This window comes from Mobula hypostoma, chromosome 26 (assembly GCF_963921235.1).
Source record: "Mobula hypostoma chromosome 26, sMobHyp1.1, whole genome shotgun sequence".
Lineage (NCBI taxonomy): Eukaryota > Metazoa > Chordata > Chondrichthyes > Myliobatiformes > Myliobatidae > Mobula > Mobula hypostoma.
This window is the reverse complement of record NC_086122.1, coordinates 11,569,741-11,592,990: the sequence shown is the minus strand read 5'-3', so window position 1 is coordinate 11,592,990 and position 23,250 is coordinate 11,569,741. Positions and strand designations below refer to the sequence as shown.

The following is a 23,250-nucleotide window of genomic DNA, read 5'->3' as shown; positions in this document are numbered from 1 at the left end:
GAGAAGACAACTGATACAAAATGCAGACTTTTTAGAAGGGGAATAGATCAGCCATGAGCGAATCACTTCCTCACCACGACCATTTCCCAATTTCCTCTTGAACCAAGTTTTGTTCATTGAGCGGTTATTTGTTGGTAGGAAAGGCCCCTCACTGTTCTGGAAATACCTCAAACCCAGCTTTATTATTTCTGTTCTCAACATGTCAGGCAGAATTGCTTTTCCAGTATCCTTGTCGAACTTCAGAAGTCCAATGTCATACTGTTCAATCACTTCTGGTATGACAGGTGGAGGCTCTTTGGCACCATCCAGTTCATTAGGTTCAGTGTCGTCAGGTTCAACTCGTCAGGTAAAATCTCGTCAATGAACTCAACATCACCACCACCACCATTGTCTTCCCCTCCTGTCATGTCCACGTTCTCCGTGGCAGCCTCACTCCTAATGTCATCATACTTGGATTTATTTGACTTGACTTCCTCCTCGGATTGTGACGCATTTGTACTTGATCCACCTTCGGATTCTATCAAACTTGTAGCAGGTATAGGCGACTCCATGGAACGTGTTGAAGTACTTGTTCCGGGGCTTTTCAAAGAAGGGCATTAAGAACTTGCTTGACTTCTTGGCTTCTTTCGCCTCCAACTTTCATCTCTTCCATCCTTCAGCTCCACTTTCCTTCTTCTTTGTGAAGAAAAGTTTCATGGTCTACTTACACAATGCTCTGAAATAAGACCATCCTAGTGCTTCTCACCCATGATAATCAAAGACAGATCATACACTTGAAGAAAATTCTTTCTATCCGAGGATGGCTTGTCTGACTTTAATAGAAACTGCTCAGTGGCGCCCAGGGCACGTGCCATACCTGCCATACCTTAGATACGCCACTGGAAATCCTAACACGTCAATTACTAAGTCCCCTTCCACCTCAATTTTCTCTCCATTTAGAAAACAGAGATTAGAAATCAGACTGGGAACTTCTTATTGTCCCTTTGAGGGGCAATTTGTATAACATGTGTGTCAGCAGCTTTCTGGCACCACTGCACACCCATCTCAACTGAGGATGCTTGGGTTTCAGGGTAAGCTAAGAAAAACTCGCAGCCAGATTTTACACAACACACATCAAAATTGCTGGTAAATGCAGCAGGCTAGGCAGCATCTCTAGGAGGAGGTACAGTCGACGTTTCGGGCTGAGGCCCTTCGTTAGGACTAACTGAAAGAAGAGTTAGTAAGAGATTTGAAAGTGGGAGGGGGAGAGGGAGATCCAAAATGATAGGAGAAGACAGGAGTGGGAGGGATGGAGCCAAGAGCTGGACAGGTGATTGGCAAAAGGGATATGAGAGGATCATGGGACGGGAGGTCCAGGGAGAAAGACGGGCGGGGGGGAGGAACCAGAGGATGGTCAGAGAGACCGAGGGAGAAAAAGGAGAGTGAGAGAAAGAATGTGCGTATAAAAATAAATAACGGATGGGGTACGAGGGGGAGGTGGGGCATTAGCGGAAGTTAGAGAAGTCGATGTTCATGCCATCAGGTTGGAGGGTACCCAGACGGAATATAAGGTGTTGTTCCTCCAACCTGAGTGTGGCTTCATCTTTACAGTAGAGGAGTCCAACCTGAGTGTGGCTTCATCTTTATAGTAGAGTACTCCTCTACTGTAAAGATGAAGCCATACTCAGGTTGGAGGAACAACACCTTATATTCCGTCTGGGTAGCCTCCAACCTGATGGCATGAACATCGACTTCTCTAACTTCCGCTAATGCCCCACCTCCCCCTCGTACCCCATCCGTTATTTATTTTTATACGCACATTCTTTCTCTCACTCTCCTTTTTCTCTCTCGGTCCCTCTGACTATACCCCTTGCCCATCCTCTGGTTCCACCCCACCTTTTCTTTCTCCCCGGGCCTCCTGTCCCATGATCCTCTCGTATCCCTTTTGCCAATCACCTGTCCAGCTCTTGGCTCCATCCCTCCCCCTCCTGTCTTCTCCTATCATTTCAGATCTCCCCCTCCCCCTCCCACTTCCAAATCTCTTACTCACTCTTCCTTCAGTTAGTCCTGACGAAGGGTCTCGGCCCGAAACGTCGGCTGTACCTCCTCCTAGAGATGCTGCCTGGCCTGCTGCGTTCACCAGCAACTTTGATGTGTGTTGCTTGAATTTCCAGCATCTGCAGAATTCCTGTTGTTTGATTTGCTTCTTCCTTGGTTTACTCGAGTTATTAATCACCACCTACTTGGGGACATCTAAGCATATTCCCTGGGATATTGGTCGATTGTCAGGAACAATTATATCATCTCAACGAGTCCTGCTATATACTTTATCAGAGGCACTGACCTCATCCATTTGGACAACTGCATGTTGTTGAAGGGCTATAGCTGTGTTGCCACATGAGGGTATTTGTTTTCCCAGGTTTGTGGCTTTTGAGAGAATTGATCGGGCAGATCCTCAGTTCGGCTGTTACTGCAACAGACAGCTGCTGTGGGAATTGAAGGACAAGCAGGCAGCTCTTGTTTAACTTTCATATATCCTCTGAAAAGACAGCCACATGGCAGGCGGGACAATAGATGTACATTTGGCACTGAAAATAAGAAGTATCAAAGAATTCACGTGCATTTTTCCACGTTAACTATACCCCTCTAACTCTCAGTGCTGACTGTAATTTAATTTGTGCTCGCTAATACCTCGGAAGGCTTCAAGTAAGAAATGTGCTTGCTGCTTGCACACTAACTCATAGAAGGAAAATGCTCACACCTTAACCCCAGAGGATACTGTTTAATGTCTCCTTTAAACGAAGATGGGAGGTGCCCCCCGTGCGTTTATTGTGGGATAGATACACTCAATTACCATTGCACCATTTGGAAGCCTGGAAAAAGAAGTCAGTTCACAGATGCTTAATATGTTGCTTCCTTCTCCCTAAGTAATTGATTTATCAAATAAAAGTGAATGTTTTTCTCACACACGGAGCGGCCTACATCAAACAACGTCATTTTCCTCAGTTGCTGAAGTAGGCTTGGGCTCTGGATTATAATCAAGAACAAGTAACTGAGAGCATTTTACACTACTAAACCTTCTTGGCTTTGATCATGTGTCACATATCCTGGCCAGCGCTTCCGCTCTTATATTTTCATACAGCAAGTTGGTGACACCTGCTTAGGGAAAGATCAATGTAATCTGAATTGCTTCCGAATGGTTTGACCCTTAAAGTCAGAATTCCTTATGTTGTATTAAGGTACTTAAAATCAGCAGAGGTCTTTACAATCTTTTGTTTGAAAGCGTTTTGAAGTTGAAGAGTCTTTCAAGGTTGACAACAGATTTAAGAATCAATGGCTAACAAGTCGATGAGAAAGCCAAGAGAGGAAGCTACCCAACATGGAAAACTTGTATAATAAAGTAAAGTAAACCAAGTGATGCGAAAACAAAATCAGCAGCACATGGTATCTTCTGAACTATCATCGTTGCAACTTACAGCCAGCAATTTCCCTTTAAAAACTTTTGTATATATTAAATGCACTCACAATCTTGCAGTCCCCTGATTAGTATGAAGGACTCAACAAATTTGACTCACGAATACAGGAATGGCACCTGGATGCCACCGGATGTCCGCCACCACTCCTTGAAAAACAGGTCCCGTGGGTCCTTCAGACCAGACTAGTACGACAGGAATCACAACCACTTCTCCCTAGCATCCCCGTGGCCAGTGGAGAGCCAGACAGAGGATCTCAGGGCAAGATTACTGTATTGGAGGGAAATGAGGGAATGCTACGCTCTCTGCTTCGCTGAGATACGTCTCAATCCCCAGACTCCGAACCCAAGCTCCAGCCTGAAGGGTTCTCAATGGAGCAGCATCAGGAAAGGGCAGAGGTGGTGTATTCTGCTTTACGATTTACTCGTCATGGTGTGTGGACATAACAGCCTTGTCTCACTGTTGCTCTCCTGACCTGGGACATCTAGTGATTAAGTGCTGACCGTCCTACTTCTTCACTGTTATCCTGACTGCAGTTTACAAACCGCCAAAGGCATATGTCAAGCAAGTACTCGATATATTGAATGCTGTGATTAACAGACAGGAAACTGCTCACTCTGATGCCCCTCACATCCATATCCTGACCAATCAGGATAGCTTGAACAAATCCCTGCCCAACAATCAACCACCAGCTCATCACCTGCAGCACCACACTGTGCTCTCAGTATTATTTATTATTAATTTGTACAGTTCGCTTTCTTCTGCACATTAGCTGTTTGACCATCATTGTTTATTGAATTTTGAACTGAATTGACTATTTCTTACATCCTTCACATACATGAGGAGTAAAACTCTTTATGTTATGTTAAATGTGCAATGTGCAATCATAGTAATTTCTAATTACATAATAAATAGAACAGTCAATGTAATATAGAGTGCACTCAGATCAGTGTGAGTTCATCCGTCTGATGGCCCGGTGGAAGAAGCTGTCCCGGAGCCTGTTGGTCCTGGCTTTTATGCTGAAGTACCACTTCCTCGGTGTTAGCAGCTGGAATAGATTGTGGTTGGGATGGCTTGGGTCCCCAGTGATCCTTTTTACACACCCATCCTTGTAAATGTTCTGAATCATGGGAAGTTCACATCTACAGATGTGCTGGGCTGTCTGCACTACTCTCTGCAGAGCCCTGCGATTAAGGGAGGTACAGTCCCCATACCAGGCAGTGATACAGCCAGTCAGGATGCTCTCAGTTGTGTCCCTGTAGAAAGTTCTAAGGATTTGGGGGCCCACACCAAACTTCTTCAACCGTCTGAGGTGAAAGAGACACTTTTTCACCACACAGTTTTAAGCATAGTTCTTCGTGAATTCTAATGTATTTACTTCTTTCTCCTGTAAATGTTTGCAAGAAAATTAATGTCAAGATAGTATATAGTAACTTGTACATACTTCCGTAATAAATTTTAAAAATACGTGTATAACGTCACAACACAGAAAAATAAAATTCAAAAGGTGATCAAAATCTGAATTGAAAACTGAGAAGTCTGGAGATGCTCAGTATGTCAGGCAACACCTGTGAGGTGAAAGTTAAGATTTCAGGTCAATGGACTCAACAAGAACCAGAACTCAGCAGCCCTATCCAACACGGGCTGGTAGTCAAATAGTACTATTTTTCAAATGTGATTACGTTTGTAAAGTATGCAACATGGCAGCCAATATTTGGACGGCAAGGTTCAGCATGAAGAAATACTAGCAGGTAGTGATTTTTTTCACATGGTATGGTGTGTGTAGAAGTTACTGTAACATATTACAGCACCAGTAATTTCAACTGGGGTTCAATTCCCTCCACTCTGCGTAAGGAGTTTGTATGTTCACCGCTGTGACCGTGTGGGTTTCCTCTGGGTGCTCCGGTTTCCTCCCACATTTCAAAGGGGAAGGTTAGTAAGTTGTAAGCGTTATATGTTGTTATTGGAAGTACCACAACGTTTGTAGGCTTCCTCCAACACACCATCTGACTGTGTTTGTTGTTGACACCAGCGACTGTGTGTGTTCAATGGTTTGATGTAGATCTGACAAATACATACATTATCTTTATCTTTTGATGCTGGCTCAGTGGAGGACAAAAAATCCACTTCTTTTCTTTAAAATGGCATAGCTCTCCATTCTTAACATTTCCCTGAAGGGGCAGGAAAGCAACCCCTCCTGACCTACAGCAATGGATTTTGTGCTATATGTCAGGAGTGGAGCACGATCACCAGATTCAGGTCAGAAACCTGGCATGAGCCTCAGAGACCACAATAACCCATCTCACTGATGTTCACAATATTGTCCACCTGCTATATGTAATTCTGTTATCTTGTTATGAAACAAAGACCAGATAAATTTTTTGTAGGATTTATTCATGATTTTAGTAGCAACATATATGCTTTTAATGAAGTCAAAGTGTACTAATATTGTTTAGGTGAACTAAACAGCACCTGCCAAATATTCCAGCCTAAGCACCTAGAATGCTCTTTAATTGGTTCATGCGTATCTTGCATTTTGGCTTGTCGCTTCGAAGATTCTGGCGGGCGTGAAGTCCCAGGCTGCCCTGTGCTAGTGTATCAGAGATCAGGCTGAAGAAGAGAGGGGTCAGGGTGAGTGTTGGCTGTCAGGGATCAGAGGACAGAGTGGAAGTTAACAGCGTAGTCACATGCTTACAGCAGGAATGCACACCTCATAGTGAACCAAAATTGACTGAAATTCTTATCCCATGCTGCGGGGAGACCAGTGTCAACGCTGTTTATTTTTTTTCAAACAGACTGTAAGCAGAAAAGAAATCCTGGGGAATCTGTCAGTACAAACACATATTTATCTTCTGGGCTCCTACTGTGGTGTGCTGGCATTTATAGCGAGAGGATTCGAGTACAGGAGCAGGGAGGTACTACTGCAGTTGTACAAGGCCTTGGTGAGACCACACCTGGAGTATTGTGTGCAGTTTTGGTCCCCTAATCTGAGGAAAGACATCTTTGCCGTAGAGGGAGTACAAAGAAGGTTCACCAGATTGATTCCTGGGATGGCAGGACTTTCATATGAAGAAAGACTGGATGAACTGGGCTTGTACTCGTTGGAATTTAGAAGATTGAGGGGAGATCTGATTGAAACGTATAAGATCCTAAAGGGATTGGACAGGCTAGATGCAGGAAGATGGTTCCCGATGTTGGGGAAGTCCAGAACGAGGGGTCACAGTTTGAGGATAGAGGGGAAGCCTTTTAGGACTGAGATTAGGAAAAACTTCTTCACACAGAGAGTTGTGAATCTGTGGAATTCTCTGCCACAGGAAACTGTTGAGGCCAGTTCATTGGCTATATTTAAGAGGGAGTTAGATATGGCCCTTGTGGCTACGGGGGTCAGGGGGTATGGAGGGAAGGCTGGGGCGGGGTTCTGAGTTGGATGATCAGCCATGATCATAATAAATGACGGTGCAGGCTCGAAGGGCCGAATGGCCTACTCCTGCACCTATTAAAAAAAAGTTTCAAGCCATGCTTAAATAATGAGATGGACCCAGTGAGTCTGATTCTGTTGACATCACTTGAGTAAGACCCATAAGCAGCCTTATTAATGCTGATAATATCAAATCTTTCTTCGATCAAAAGCACCTTTGTTGTGCTAATAACAGGACATCATTTTTAGATTGGACAGTTCATTTTCAGATAGTTGGGAAACAGGATGAAAATTCTACATTCAAAACTCAAGTCAATCAAAATGCCATGGGTGCGATTGTGGATTTTAAAGTAAAGAATACACTTGGGCAAATTGTCTGAAGCTATAGGCAAAACTGTACTACATCTGATTGCAGTGTGAGTCCTGTCCAAAATAATCTCATATAAAACAGTGACGGATATTTAAAATTAAAGAAAAGCTTGCAGGAGAGTAGTCAGCACAGTTAATCATCTCTGCAGAGTTAGAGTGAGAATTATTAAAATATATGCCATATGTTACAATTACAAGTTAAGACAATGAATACACCAATCACACTATTATCAATTGTTTGCTGGGCTTTATCTCAAATCTTTGGTAATTTTAGATAACATGTTACATCACTCACTGTATTTACTTTGATATTTTATTGCAGCACTTGCTCAGTTTCTTTAAAAAAAACATTTTTAAAAGGGAAGTTGTCCTGCTTTGTGACACTTGACTAGAGTTACCACAGCAGGAGAACTTCAGCTCAAACATTGAAGAAGAGTGTGTTTGCTTGGATATGTCAAGGTCGTGCAGTCACAGGTGGAAATTTTCTATCAAAGGGATGGAGGGTCAGTAGTCGCAGAGTGAACGGGCATTGGAAGATGGAAATCAGCAGTGGGGAATTATTAGACAAAACTGCTATGAGAGGATAAGATGGCAGAGGCGGCAAGATAAACACAACAACTTCAAAGTTCAAAGTTCAAATATCACTCATCTTATTATCAAAGTAAGTATATGTCACTATATACAACCTTGGATTCATTTTCTTGCAGGCATTCACAATAAGACACAACAGAATTGATGAAGAACTACTCACAAAGAAAGACAAACAACCAATGCATGAAGGAAGACAAACTGCTTAAATACATAAATAAATAAATATAAAATACTGACAACGTGAGTTGCAGAGTCCTTGAAAGTGAGTCTATAGGATGTGGAATTCTGCAGTGTTGTGATGATTGAAGTTATCCACAATGGTTCAGGAGCCTGAAGGTAGAAGGGCCTGTTCCTGAATTTGTTGGTGTGGGACCTAAGGCTCTTGTACCTTCTTCCCGATGGCAGCAGTGTCTTGAATGGTGGTGGTTCTCGATTATGAATGCTTCTTTCTTGTAGCAGTGCTCTTTGTAGGTGTGCTCAATGGTGGGGAGGTCTTTGCCTGGGATCCACCACTTTTTGTCGACTTTTCCAGTCTTGGCCATTGGTGTTTCCATACTAGGCTGTGCTGCAACCAGTCAGGATGCTCTCCACTGCACATCTGCAGAAGTTTGTCAAAGTTTTAGACGACATGTCGATCCTGTACAAACTTTTAAGAGAGTAAATGCACTGTCATGCCTTCTTTGTGATGGCACTTGTGTGATGGCCCCAGGATAGATCTTCTGATATGATAACACTAAGGAATGTAAAGTTACTGACTCTCTCCACCTTAGATCCCCTATCCAGTACTGGCTCATGGATCTCCAGCTTCTTCTTTCTGCAGTGAATAATCAGCTTTTCGGTGCTGCTGACACTGAGTTGTAGTTATTGTGGCACCATTCAATCAGATTTTCACTGTCCCTCCTATGTGGCGCTTTGTCACCACTTTTGATTTGGTAATAACAGTGCTGTCAACATGCATGTCTGAATAAGCCAAGCAGAAATGGGTTCACAGGTTTTCTGAAAACCTGCTTTGCATGATTTGCCCACAGACTGCCTGGAGCATCTGCAAGTTATGTTAGTAGTGTCTATATGCTTTTGATATCCCTGGACCTCACTGTGCATTTCCATTTGTTACTGCACGAAGGATCTACAATGAAAATTGCAAACTTTAAGAATCATAACACCATAAGACAAAGGAGCAGAAGTCGGCCATTCGGCCCATTGAGTCTGCTCCGCCATTTTATCATGAGCTGATCCATTCTCCCATTTAGTCCCACTCCCCCGCCTTCTCACCACAACCTTTGATGCCCTGGCTACTCAGATACTTATCAATATCTGCCTTAAATACACCCAATGACTTGGCTGGTTCAAAGTATCATTAACACTTATTAACTCCTTCCAGTTAAACAAGAACAGGAGAGAATCTGAGGGAGAAAGCTGGATTAGGGTGTAGAATCACGTGGTAAGACCTTTGAATTACAATAACAGTTAGCTTTTCGGAGAAAATGCATCATTTAGCATGCATAAACCTGGTACCCAGTAATCCTATTCATAGGAATTGATGTTTGCACTAAGTATTAAGTTGCTCTCTATTCCTTGTTACAATGCAGACACCGTCAGTTCATTTGAATTGGTCAAAACGGTTATCTTTCGAATAGGTTTTCGAAGGCAGTCATGAGTAAAATAATTACATGTTAAACCCTTCACACAAAGAGATAATTTGCAATTTCTTTCTTGGATTATATACATTAGTTTAAGTAGGCGAGGAAAGAAGATTTAATCTGATATCACTCCAGAACAGAAACTAGATGCTGGGATTTTTCAATACAAAGAGGTGGCTTACACATGATTTACCACACATCACTGAATTCATTATTTGCTATCAACCTCTTCCTCGGTTTCACTGTCGTGGATGAACCTGTGATGGCTTCTGTCGTGAATGACCCAAGTTTTTCAAGCTGCGGTTCAAAGTATCATCAACACTTATTAACTCCTTCCAGTTAAACAAGGACAGGAGAGAATCTGAGGGAGAAAACTGGATTAGGGTGTAGTATTATTTTTTTTTAGTATTTTTCTTGCAGCTCAACAACTCCAAATGTTCCATGTCAAATTACCCACTATGAGGTTTAGCTGCAGATTATATTGCAACAGTTAGCAATATGTCAGGTTGTTACAGTGTCCATTTCTTATTCTGACAGTGGGTACACATTCTACAGAATGGAGTATGCTGGGTGGGTGAAGGACATTTTTCCATTCATATTTTGGATATGAAGGGAAAACATTTATTGTTCAATCTTTCCTTGCTGTTGTGTGGCAAAATTATGAAATCATTTATGAAAGAACCACTTTGACTTTTATATGATGGAGATGAGATTTCATCGGGGCTTATAACAAGCAAGCAATCCCTTATATGTCACCGTCATTCAGTCCCTCAATGCCAATGCTGAATTTGTCAGTGACCACATTCTGTTTAATGAATTATTTTTTAAGATTCAAAGAAATCCTTTGATGGGGCAGAATTTTTTTGATAGCAAAGTAATTCTCCTCTTTCCTCTCTCGCCCAAAGTAAACTGGTTTCATACTTATTAAAAAAAGTCCTACTTTCAGACATGTATCATTCTACCTAGCTCATCATAGAGCACCTTTTCGTAAAACTTGATCTCGTACTCCGTGCCGTTGCTGCTGGGGTAGTCTGATTCCTGCCACGCCAAGGTGATACTCTTCTGTTCGATGTGCTCTGCCCTGATATCAGCCACATGTAAGTTCCCTGGGAATAGGAGGAGACAAATAAAAAAAAATTAGCAACATGAGACATGAGGATATAGAGGTTAGAAAGCCTTTAAGACAGTGAGCTGTTGGTGTCCCCTCTTGCTGTGGCAGGATTGATTCCTCTCTCTCCCTTGTGAGTGAGAGACAGAGCCTGTGACTTGTTGGGTGAGCAGTGGTTTTTGACAGATTCTAGATCATGGGCTATTGCCTGCATGCCGAGTGGTGGGGGGGCTGATGCTTTTGCTGAGTGGGAGGGAGTGGCTTGATGCTTTGCTGATGCTTGTGCATAGGAGAGGGGAGGAGGGTGTGTTTTGGGGTTTTAACATTTTCCTGTCATTCATTTTTTATGGTTTTTCTTCTGTTTTGTGAATATCTGAGAAGAGTAAGAATTTCAGACTGTATATTGTATACATTCTCTGATATTAAATTAAAGATGTTAATAATTATCTATAACAAAATTTGCTTTCGTTGCATTTCCAAATACTTTAAGAGGATGAAATCTCATACTTTGATAAATAAATCCTAGCTGCAGTACTCTAAATGTAAAGCAAGATTCTTTTGTGATCAAATAATTAACAGATAGAAAACAATTTTCTCTGTCTACTTTGCACATTGCTGGGATACACAATAATTTCTGGAGGACATTCACAAGCTGGTGAACTATTAATATTCATGTTTTATACCTACCTACTTGCTGTAAGCACATCATGCATAAGGACAAAATATTTATCATATTAAACTTCCAATAACCTGTTACTCATTGCTGTTACATTTGTGGCCTCTGGAACTCCATAACCTTTGACCTATTAGAAGAAAGGCAGGTGGGAAATATAGAACGCAGGAGTAGTTTGAGCACCTGTGTATTGGTTCCTTTCACTGTGAGATACCCCACTTTGTTTTGCTGCCTTTGATGTTTTCAGTAAGTCACATGAACTGTGAAGCTCTCTCTGCACCGCAAGTGGCCCAGACAACAGCCATCAGCACGCTGCCTGACCATTAGTGACCTTCTCTTGACATTAATTCCTGAGAAGGTCAATGGACGATAATTAGAAACAAGAATCTTGTGTGTTTATAGAGGCGTAATGTCGCACGGTGCAGATACAGGCCTTTTGAGAGTCTCTCCACCCCCAACAAGCCCACAGTGACAAGCAAACACATTAGTAACATAAAAATCTCTATTTAAAAAAAATCCTACATTTCCATCAACTCCCCTCAGATTACACACTCAGACACTCAGGGCAATTTACAATGGCCTATTAAACTAGCAACAAGGAATATAGAACCGTACAGCACATTTCCAACCCTTCAGAACACAATGTTGTGCTAACCTATATCAACCTGCTTCACAGTCAATCTAACCCTTCCCTTCTACACAGCCCATAACCTTCCATTTTTTTCTTATATCAATGTGCCTATCTAAGAGTCTTTTAAAAGTCCCTGTTGTATCAGCCTCTACCACCACCACCTCCATTGCATTCCAGGAACCCATTACTCCCTCGTGTTAAAAAAAAAACACCTCTGACATCTCCCTAAACTTTCCTCCATTCACCTTAAGTGGGTGTCTTCTGGTATTGGCCATTGCCACCCTGGGGGTTTAAAAAAAGGCGCTAGGCGTCCACTCTCTCTATGCCTCTCAGAATCTTACACCTATGTGGGTTGTAACCAAAACACTCATGAAAATGGCAATGACTGTGTGCATATGCCACACAGCCTCGGAAGTCAGGTTTGAACTCGCCAGCTGTATCACCGGTTCTTCCCATGAGCTCTGTGGCAAATATTAGTAATTTAGTCAACCGCACCATACATACAGAAAGCTGATCAATGCCTCTTATGTAAGCGTGTTGCTTGCAAATGGTTGTGAGTGATGACTGGAGAACAGTGACCTCTGCCATCAGACTTATGAACGGTAAAAGAACCAACCCAAAAACACTACCTTACCATTTTAAACATGAGAAAGCCTGCTGATGCTAGAAATCCAGAATATCACACAGAAAATGCCGGAAATGCTCAGTAGGTCAGGCAGCATCTATGGAAACAAATAGATAATTGATCGTCTCGGCCCAAAACGTTCACCATCTATTCATTGTCATAGATGCTGCCTGATCTGCTGAGTTCCTCCGGCATTTTGTGTGTGTTACCTCACTCTGTTGTTCTCTTTTCCACTATGTATTTAAGTAAACATTTTTATACTTAATGTAATTCCTAGTATTTTTATGCATCACATTTCTGCTGCAAAACAACGAATTTCATGACATATGTCAGTGATATTAGAACTGATTCTGCTTCTGATCAGATTTAAACAAATAATTAATCAACTCGGATAACTCAAGGATGTGATCACTGTGTTCTAAATGGGAGTCTATTTAACCCACTAGCCGTCTTGATATCTGCCACTCCGAACGAAACTATGATGGGTTTGCCTGTTGACTGCTGAAGGTCGGTAGGGTCAGGGGTCCATTGGGAGACAGGTCAATGATCTAGAATGATCTTATATTGCATTTTATGAAGGCAATTACACTGGGTGCTCAGGGTGACTCACAGCTGGTTAATTTCTGCTCCAGTCTCAGAAATTACATAGTAACACTTAAGAGAGAAATAAAGATGGGAAATCCAGAATCATAAACATTCTCTTCATGCATTTTTTTGCTGCAATCGAATTGACATTTTGGGCATGAGTCCTGAGTTTACAAATCTACCTTTGGCTATAACAGATAACACACCAGTCTCTACCAACGAGAATATACTGTGCTAAATGCCTAAAATGCATATTATCTAGCCCTCAAAACACATTTTCCAGAAATGCATCCTTTACTAAATAGAGGAATAACCTTTTAAAAGCTGTTGTAATCAAATAAATGATTTTATAAGTAGAAACGTAGAACCTGGGCACCAAAGTGCTATTCAGGGGAGCTGGTTGCCATCAAAATTACATAAATTGCTGGTAATTCTTTTCAAAAAAGCAAATAAAATCATAATAAAATAAATATCTCAAGATTTACATGAATCATTAAACTATTTGGTTTGATTTATCCTATCTGGCACTGTTACAATTATAGTAAATTAAAATGGATTTATTAGGAAGAATTTTTGAAAATGCCTTCCACAAATATGGCATTTTAATGGCCTTTTCAGCATACCAATGAACACATTAAAACTAATGAAATATTTCTGAACTGCTGTCATGTCAAAATGTACAAAACGCAGCAAGTAATTTGACAATGAGATCCCTATGTTTTTGTATCCATTGAGGTGATAAATAAGGTCACATTTTAATATTCATTACCTTACTTTATTGTTGCCAAACAATTGATACTAGAGCGTACAATCATCACAGCGATATTTGATTCTGCGCTTCGCGCTCCCTGGATTACAAATCAATAGTAAATGTTAAAAATTTAAATTATAAATCATAAATAGAAAATAGAGAAGGGAAAGTAAGGTAGTGCAAAAAAAACTGAGAGGCAGGTTCGGATATTTGGAGGGTACGGCCCAGATCCGGGTCAGGATCCGTTCAGCAGTCTTATCACAGTTGGAAAGAAGCTGCTCCCAAATCTGGCCGTACGAGTCTTCAAGCTCCTGAGCCTTCTCCCGGAGGGAAGAGGGACGAAAAGTGTGTTGGCTGGGTGGGTCGTGTCCTTGATTATCCTGGCAGCACTGTTCCGACAGCGTGCTCTATAAGGTGAGTCCAAGGATGGAAGATTGGTTTGTGTGATGTGCAGGTTTGTTTCTATCTGCAGGTCAGCATCAATTATGCTGTAGAAATCAGTACAGGACAAGAATAGCTGAAGGGGTCCTTAAGCCTACAATTTCCAGACTCAGAGGTATCAGTAAAGCCAAACAAGACATAGCTAATAAACTTTCCTTGTCTTTTACTACTCTTTTAGCGGGTCTATCCTCGTAATCCGATGCATCTCCTGCACATGCCTCCCCAGCATCAGTTTTACCTACAGGAGATGCTACCTCAGGAAGGCAACTTTCATCACCATCATCTACACCATGCTATCTTGCAGTATCTTGTAGGTACAAAAGCCTTAAGTCCCCCAACACCAGGCTCGAGAACAGCTTCTTCCCATGGCTCGAGAACAGCTTCTTCCCATCAACCAATCTGTTCTTGAACCAAATGGCACGGACCAAATTAAGACTTCAGCATAGCAACACTATGGCTACCTTGATCCCTCAATCAAGTGGACTATTTTTTGTTCTATTTGTGATCTTGTAATTGTGTTCTTCTTTAGTAAAATATTTTAAAATATTTTATAATTAATTTATGTTTTTATTGTGAGTTCTGCTTATATGATGCCATGTGCCTGTGATGCTGCTGCCACTGAATTTTTCATTGCGATTGTGCATGCACAATCAGTGGCCACTTTATTAGACACCTACTGCACCGAGTTAAGTGGCCACTGAGTGTATGTTCGTGGTCACTTAAAGTTTTGATGTATTGTGCAACTAAAGATGTTCTTCTGCGAGCCACCGTTGTAACATGCAGCCATTTTGAGTTACTTGCTGTGAGCCTGGACCAGTCAGGCCATTGTCCTCTGACCTCTCACGTTAACAAGATGTTTCTTCCCACTGGCACTCGCTGATTTTATTTTTGCTTTTCACACCATTCCCCCATTCCCTGTAAACTGCAAATACACGCACAAAATCCTGGAGGAACGCAGCAGGCCAGGCAGCATTTGTAGAAGAAAGTACAGTCGATGTTTTGGGCCCAGACCCTTCATCAGGACTGGAGGAAAGAAAAGATGAGTCAGAATTAGGAGGTGGGGAGAATCGCCAACTGAACTCCGCTTCCATAGATGCAGCCTGGCCTGCTGAGTTCCTCCAGCATTTTGTGTGCGTTACTCGGATTTCCAGCATCAGCAGATTTTCTCTTGCTTGTACAGTGCAAATACAACTTCTTTTCTGAAACAACTAAAAAATTACACATATCTTATGTTGTATACTCTCACATAATTTCCAACAAATAGTTGGAAATTGAAGGCCAGTGTGAGAAAAGAAATGAAAAACCAACTTCTTTCAAATCTTCTGGTATAGATCTAGAAGCCTCTCGACTGCAATAGAACTATCAGAATCTGAATCGAATTTATTATCACTGATGTATGTCACGAAATTAGTTGTTTTACAGCAGCAGTACAATGCAATACATAAAAACATAGTTTGAGGATAGAGGGGAAGCCTTTTAGGACCAAGATTAGGAAAAACTTCTTCACACAGAGAGTGGTGAATCTGTGGAATTCTCTGCCACAGGAAACTGTTGAGGCCAGTTCATTGGCTATGTTTAAGAGGGAGTTAGATATGGCCCTTGTGGCTACGGGGGTCAGGGGGTATGGAGGGAAGGCTGGGGCGGGGTTCTGAGTTGGATGATCAGCCATGATCATAATAGATGGCGGTGCAGGCTCGAAGGGCCGAATGGCCTACTCCTGCACCTATTTTCTATGTTTCTATGTTTCTATAAACTATACCGTAACTTCTGATAAGAAATATATAAGTGATCAAAATGGTGAGAAAATGCTCATGGGTTCATTCACCATTCAGAAATCTGATGAAGAAGCTGTTGCTAAAATGTTTTGTGTGTGTGTGTGTCTATCTGTCCGTCTTCAGGTTCTTCTACCTCCTCTCTGATGGGAATAATGAGAAGAGGGCATGTCTCACTCATTACTACCATCATCAAGGTTACCGATTTCAATGTGAATCAAAATCTTTGTTGGAACATTAAAAACTTTATAGTCATTAGGTGGAAAGAAAAAGGTTATTAAATTGTTTAAAAATTGTAATGATGAGTTTTGTTCCGATCTGGGGTATGCAATTACTGACCTTGTCTGGGGTATGCAATTACTGACCTTGTATCCACAATAACATGGCAATTCTTGGACTGGATAGATTCCCGTTTCCTGCAGTTGCACACACTCTTGCTTCAGTTAGAAGTGAATGGTTAATGCTGTACTTGAGCATGAACAAGGCTAATACTCCAGAACAGCAGGAACAACAACTAAATTTGGAAAACTTCCACAATCTTACACCATCACAATTTATAATGCACCCAATGAAAATCTGATTTATAGTACCTGCTGAAATGTTGTAAATCTGAGACAAACTTAAGATTTGGCTCATAACTCGATAAGCTAATCTTTTATTAATTTCAGTTGAAAGACAAATCAATTGCTGGTCGTTAGACAGAACTGCTAAGTAATGCTACATGGATATTTTATATTTACCTCAGAGGGAAGTAAAGTTCTAAGTTTAACATTTTATTGAAAGAGCATTGAACTAAATGTCACCCTGAGTGAAAGGCTGTTTCAGTTAATAAAAAAATACCACTACACAGGGAAAAGACAAAATAACCTACAATTCAGCTTAATGGAAACTTAAAAGTATCAATGGTATTTAAAATACATAAACCTATTCCATAAATGCACTACTTAATGTGGCTGACTGGTAGAATTTATAGCTTTTTAATGCTATAATTGCCAGTTGGTTTTTAGAATGCAGAGTAACTCAGTGAATGAAGATCAAAGTCCATCTAATAAAGCTGTTGACTAAGCACGACAATCAATCTCTATCAATTAGTCGAGGAAAAATCCAAGGAAAATCCCAGTGGGCCAACGGCTTTGGGTAGCATAGGTCCAAAGTCACTTATTTTTCCCATACATTTGCAACATCTCGTGTCACCAATTACCCACACCATGTAATACAAAGTATCATTTTATGAATTAAATTTGCATTTGAATGAATCTGTGTCCACCATTTCCATCGAAAGCCTGCTCCACCTGCTTACCATTCTTTCACTGGAGTATGTTCTTTTGTAGATATTCATCAACAGATTTATTTACAGCTTTCCACTGTGACATAGAGAAGCACCAACTTGATAAGCTCTCATAGGGTGAATTATGCACATCAATAGATCCTTTGTTTACATGCACAGTTATAATTCTCTACAATTTATAAAAGACAAATCACACACAGCTCCGGGTCTATATGAAACACCATATTGTCCTATTGAACGTTAATTGTCAAAACTAAAGGAAATCCTCAGTCAATGATATACATTAGCAAACACTCTCCAAAATGCAGAGCTAGTGGCAATATTTCAAAGACAAAATATGCATATCAGGCCCCATGAGAAAGTACACTAAGTATGACCGTTAACAAAGTTTAACACTCTAGAAGTGTCATGGTCCGGTCCGTGAGGTCTGCATTCCGGTTCACGGTCCGGTCCATCGACCTTTGCTCCAGGTTTTCCTGTCTACCCTGTTTCTGTTCTTGTTGAGCACTAATTGAGGCAGCTGATGCTCGTTGGGGCTGGCTGCATAAGTATCTTCAGAGACCAGGGCGTGGCTGCTGGATTGTTTTTGTCCTTATTCCTTGTATCCCTTCCTCTGCCTTCTGTTTCCTCACCTGAAGCCTTGCCTTGTCTTGCCAGTAACTCTCGCTTCGCCTGAAATTCTTGTCTCACCTTGCATTGCCTGAAGCCTTGCCTTGTCTTGGTGGTAACTCTCGCCTCGTCTTGCCTGAAGTCTTGTCCTGGAGCCACTCTGTACCTAGCTCCCTTCCTGTCCCACATCAAAGTTGCTGGTGAACGCAGCAGGCCAGGCATCATCTTTAGAAAGGGGTACAGTCGACGTTTCGGGCCGAGACCCTTGGTCACAACTAACTGAAAGAAGCACCCTGAGGTTTGTTCTGTCCCTTCCTGTCCCTTGCCTCAGTCGGGTAAGCCAGAGTGTCTTGCTGTTACCTACAGTTGGTTCTGTCCCTTCCTGTCCCTTGCCTCCATCGGGTAAGCCAGGCCGTCTTGCTGTTACTTACGGTTGGTTCTGTCCCTTCCTGTCCCTTGCCTCCGTCAGGTGGAGTACCGCGCCCTGCCCAGGAGGAGCTTCAAGACCCCAAACTTCGAGCCTCGCCTCAAGCCTGTAGTCTCAAGCCTCACCTCAAGTCTCTGGTCTCCGGCCTCGCCTCAAGCCTGAAGACTCCAGCCTCTTCCTGCCTGCCAGCCAAGTCAAGGTTCTGGGTCCTTGTCCGGTCTCTGGCTCGGAGTCCGAGCCCTGGCTCCTAGCTCTCTTGTCCAGTCCTGTTCCGTGTTCCCAGTTTTCGTGTCCATGTCCTAGCCCTGACCCTGTATCCTAGTCCTGTCCCTAGTACCTCAGTGTCTGTGTCTTGCACTTGGGTCCGTTCCCAGCCACCACCTTATGACAAGAAGTAAAATCAGAGTTGTTGGTGGAATGATGGTTGAGGGAGGGGTGGTTAGTGAAGCTTTGGCTGTCATTTAGTAGGGGATTTTGATCATTAGCACAGAGATAATGGAGACATCAGGAGTGGATGATACCAAATAAATTAGGAGGGGAGAGCGAATGAGCCCATAGTCTCAGAGAGCTTAAATGTTTGGCTTGTTGGACCAGGAAGAAATATTCCTTCCCCCAGTCCTCCTGAACTGTAAGGGCATGCACACTTTTCCTTTCACCTGATGGGTTTATTGAGCAGCTTAAGACATCTAGTTAACATGACTTGAAAATGGAAACTTTGATAAAATGGAATCAGTTTGCTTCTTTGAAATGGTCATGACCGATCTTCCACCTGAGGAGAATTACTCCTTGAATCTGTTAGAGAAACCTTTGCTTTGGGGCAGGTAAAGTTCATATATATATTTTTTAACATCTTTGCTTCCCATAAAATACAAAGCTGTCATTCTCTGCTTCTCCGTCTCTGACATTAACATTAAATTCTCAGACTTCCTGTAACCACTCCCTCTCTCTCCCTCCTGATTCCAGAGAAACCCATCACTGTATCTCTCTAACCCTCCCCCAACACTCTTCATCTGCCCGTCACCCACCCACTCCTCCCATTTGTTCTCCCTCCTAACTTCTTTCACTTTATTCCCTGCTCCATCTAACTGTTAGATTCCAACTTATTTGGCCCTTTGTCACTTCTACTTTTCACCCCCTGGCTTCTGACATCCTTCCCACTCTCCACACCCCTTATCTGTCTATCAACCATCCTCCCAACTTGGATCCACCCGTTATTTCTTGATCTACCCCTTCCTCTCCACCTCTTTATATTGGCTATCTCCCTTCTTTCAGTCCAGATGAGGGGTCTCAAAGCAAATACTGACTGTCCACTTAGCTTCATATATACAGCCTGACGCTTTGAGTTCCACCAGTACTTTGTGCTTTCTTCTAAATAACAGCATTTGCAGTCTTTTGAATCTCTATTCTCTACTTCTACTCCATTAAATTATTGTCAAAAACATCTGCTAATCCTTTTGTAAAAGTAAATTGATTTACAATTTTACAAATTGATTGATAATTTGATGCGAACAATAAACTGTACAATATTTGAGCAGTTTCAGCACAAAATAACATTAGATTATGTAATTAAGCCCTTGGTAAACACCTCATTTTTGAAAATTTGAAGCAAACACAGAAATAGACTTTGCAACATGGTAAGTTCATTGAAACCTTCCCCTTTAAATGTATCCGGTCTACCTGAGTGACAGTGGAACTGCTCGCTGCTGCCTCATAGATCCAATGACTTAGGTTCAATCCTGATCTCTAGCTTTACCTGTGTGGAGTTTGCATATTCCTCCTGTGACTGCATCGAATTCCTCTGGCTGCTCCAGTTTCCTCCCACATACCAAAAAATGTGTGGGTTGTGGGTTAATTGGGCACTGTAATTTATTCCTTCGGTGGCAGGGTAGAGATACACCTTTACCAAAGGAGGTGTAAGGTGCTCCTTCCCTCTGCTAACCTGTAGGTTACACTTGGGCAAGGTATAGCACTCCTTTAGCTCCTAATCAGGGTCACATGAAGTCTTGGCCGCAGGTGGTGGGTGGTCACATGAGTGGCTGGTGCATATCACAAGTCCTGGTTATGCAACCACTGATGCAGAGCAGACCATCTCTGAAGAGTATTGATAACGGCTGTGGTCAGCTGTTTTGCAAAGACACTGCCCAGAAGAAGGCGATGGCAAACCACTTCTGTAGAAAGGTTTGCCAAGAGCAATCATGGTCATAGAAAGCCCATGATGGCCCATGTCATATGACACAGCACATAATGAACTAATGAATTTGTGCCTGGTGTACAGATCAGTATTAGAACCTAGGGTGAGTTGGTGGGAATGTGAGGAGAATGAAATAGCTCAGAGTAGTGTAAATGGGCACTTGATGGCCAGTGGGCTGAATCACCCATTTCTGTGCTATATATCTCTAAGGCTTAATTTGTCTCAGCTACATCTTGTAGCAACAATTTCCTCAATCTTCACACACTCTGAATGGTGGAATTTACCCTAATTCCTTGCCGGAATTATTGAGAATAAGCTCCTTTCTGCATTATTTTGTTTAGATCACTTAGAAAAGGTAAGCCTTTTTCTTAACCTATCATATTCTTCCATAACTTTAAGGAAATAAAATCCAAAGAAGCTTTAGACAATTGGTATACTGAGCTCCACAGGGTTGGAATACAAGAACATAGAAACAGGAGAAGAAGTCGGCCATTCAGGTTCACAGGTAAGATCATGGCTGATCTAATCTTTGACAACTTCTCTGCCGAATCCCCATGACCAGGGTCAGCCATGATGGAATGGCGAAGGAGACCTGACGGGCTAAATGACCTAGTTCTGCTCCTATGTCTTATGGTCTCAGGGACCTAAAGCTTTGAGTCAGCAGCCCTAGTAGCTATATCACGCAAGTAGACTGTATCCATTTGAGGAGGAGGAGGAATTAATGCTATAATCTGTGTTTGTTCATATGTAAGAAAATTAAAATGTGTATGTTTCAAAAAGGATTTAATTGTATAATGAAACATTACATTAAAGATTGAAACTGAGCAAATATTGCACATTTACTGCTTCTACAGTATAAAAATCCGCCTACTTCTCAGTCATTTACCCTAGCGGTCCCCAACCACCGGGCCGCAAAGCATGTGCTACCAGGCCGCGAGAAAACGATATGAGTCAGCTGCACCTTTCCTCATTCTCTGTCACGCACTGTTGAACTTGAACATAGGGTTACCAACTGTCCCGTATTTGCCGGGACATCCTGTATATTGGGCTAAATTGGTTAGTCCCACACAGGACTGCCCTTGTCCCGTATTTCCCCCGCTAAGATAGAGCATTCCTATGAAACCGTTTCTGCCGAAATGGCGTAAAGCAAAGAAAAAAACTACCATTAATTTATATGGGAAAAATTTTTGAGCGTTCCCAGAGCCAAACAAAACCTAACAAATCATACCAAATAACCCATAAAACCTAAAATAACACTAGCATATAGTAAAAGCAGGAATGATATGATAAATACACAGCCTATATAAAGTAGAAATAATGTATGTACAGTTTAGTCGGGAAGATTAAGCCAAAACCAATTTGTGGAAAAAAATTGGCACGTATGCGCATGTGCACGTCACGCATGTGCACGTCATGCATGTGCACGTCACACATGCGCACACAGGTGCCCACACAAGGCTTCATGGTCATGGTAGTCTTTCTTGGGGTAAACACAAGTGTCCCGTCAACACACACAAAAAATGCTGGTGAATGTAGCAGGCCAGGCAGCATCTATAGGAAGAGGTACAGTCGACATTTCAGTCCGGCACCCTTCGTCAGGATTTGACTGCTACTTTTGTCCTTTATTTGGGAGTGAGAAAGTTGGCAACCCTAACTGTAAAAGACGTTGAGGTGAGTTTGACCCCACTTGAACATCCCCCCGCCCCCCACCCCAGTCGGCCAGTCCGCAAGAATATTGTCAATATTAAACTGGTCTGTGGTGCAAAATTGGTTGGGGACCCCTGATTTACCCTTAATGATGGAAACCTGTTGAGGTGGGGATTTGTTGGCTGCTCACTGTGCAGAACCTACTCTCTCCTTGGCATTACAGGGTTTGCAAAAAAAGAACCATCAGCACCATCACAGAGGCAGCTAGCGTGCCTCCAGATAGTAATGGATCAAGAGTTGTGACCCATGGACCAATTCTGCTGGGCTACAACCCAGGGCTTGATCAACCCTGGCTGGGTCACCTGGACAAGGCTGTCTCATGTTGAAAGACCTGAAACGCCCGATGACACCAGGATACATTACTGATGATGTGTCACAATGCATCCTGGTATATATCTCAGCATCAACATTCATTACACTCTGAGATAGAAAGTTCCAAACATCCACACATCCTGAGAGATGAAACTCCTCATCTCGTTTAAAATTAGGATCTTTATCCTGAGGGAAACCTCCTTTTCTAGATCCCTGTAGCAAGGAAGGTAACAGCATCTACCTTTTTAAGCTCCCCCACAATCATAAATGCCTGAGAAAGATCACCTCTCATTCTTACAGACTGCAGGAGGAAAGGGCCTCATATGCACAACCTTTTCTCAATGTCTTCTATCCCATCAATCAATCTACTGCACCTTCTCTGCACAACTTTCAAGGAATGAATTCCCTTCCTTAAAAATGGAATTAAAGACTGTTAGTCAATCTTAGTCTTATCACAGCCAGTCTTATCAAAGCTGAACATATAGCTATAACAAGCCTTCCATCCACTCACAATAAAGACAAACATTCCATTTGCCTTCCTAATTACTTGCTCTACTTGCATACTAACTTTCTGTGTTGTACTATATGTACAAGGACATCCAGAGCTCTTTGATCACCAGCATTTATTCAGCTCGCTTCATCTTGAAGTCCAGGCCACGA

General features: G+C 42.1%; 1 protein-coding gene across 1 annotated transcript in view; it reads right to left on the bottom strand.

Annotated features, from left to right (window-relative positions):
• LOC134338281 (ephrin type-A receptor 7-like) overlaps positions 1 to 23,250 on the bottom strand; it is a 795,126-nt gene that overhangs the window by 158,689 nt on the left and 613,187 nt on the right. The window contains exon 6 of the mRNA XM_063034005.1: positions 10,452 to 10,576. Coding sequence (XP_062890075.1) covers positions 10,452 to 10,576 — 125 coding nt within the window. The remainder of the gene's footprint in view (positions 1 to 10,451; positions 10,577 to 23,250) is intronic.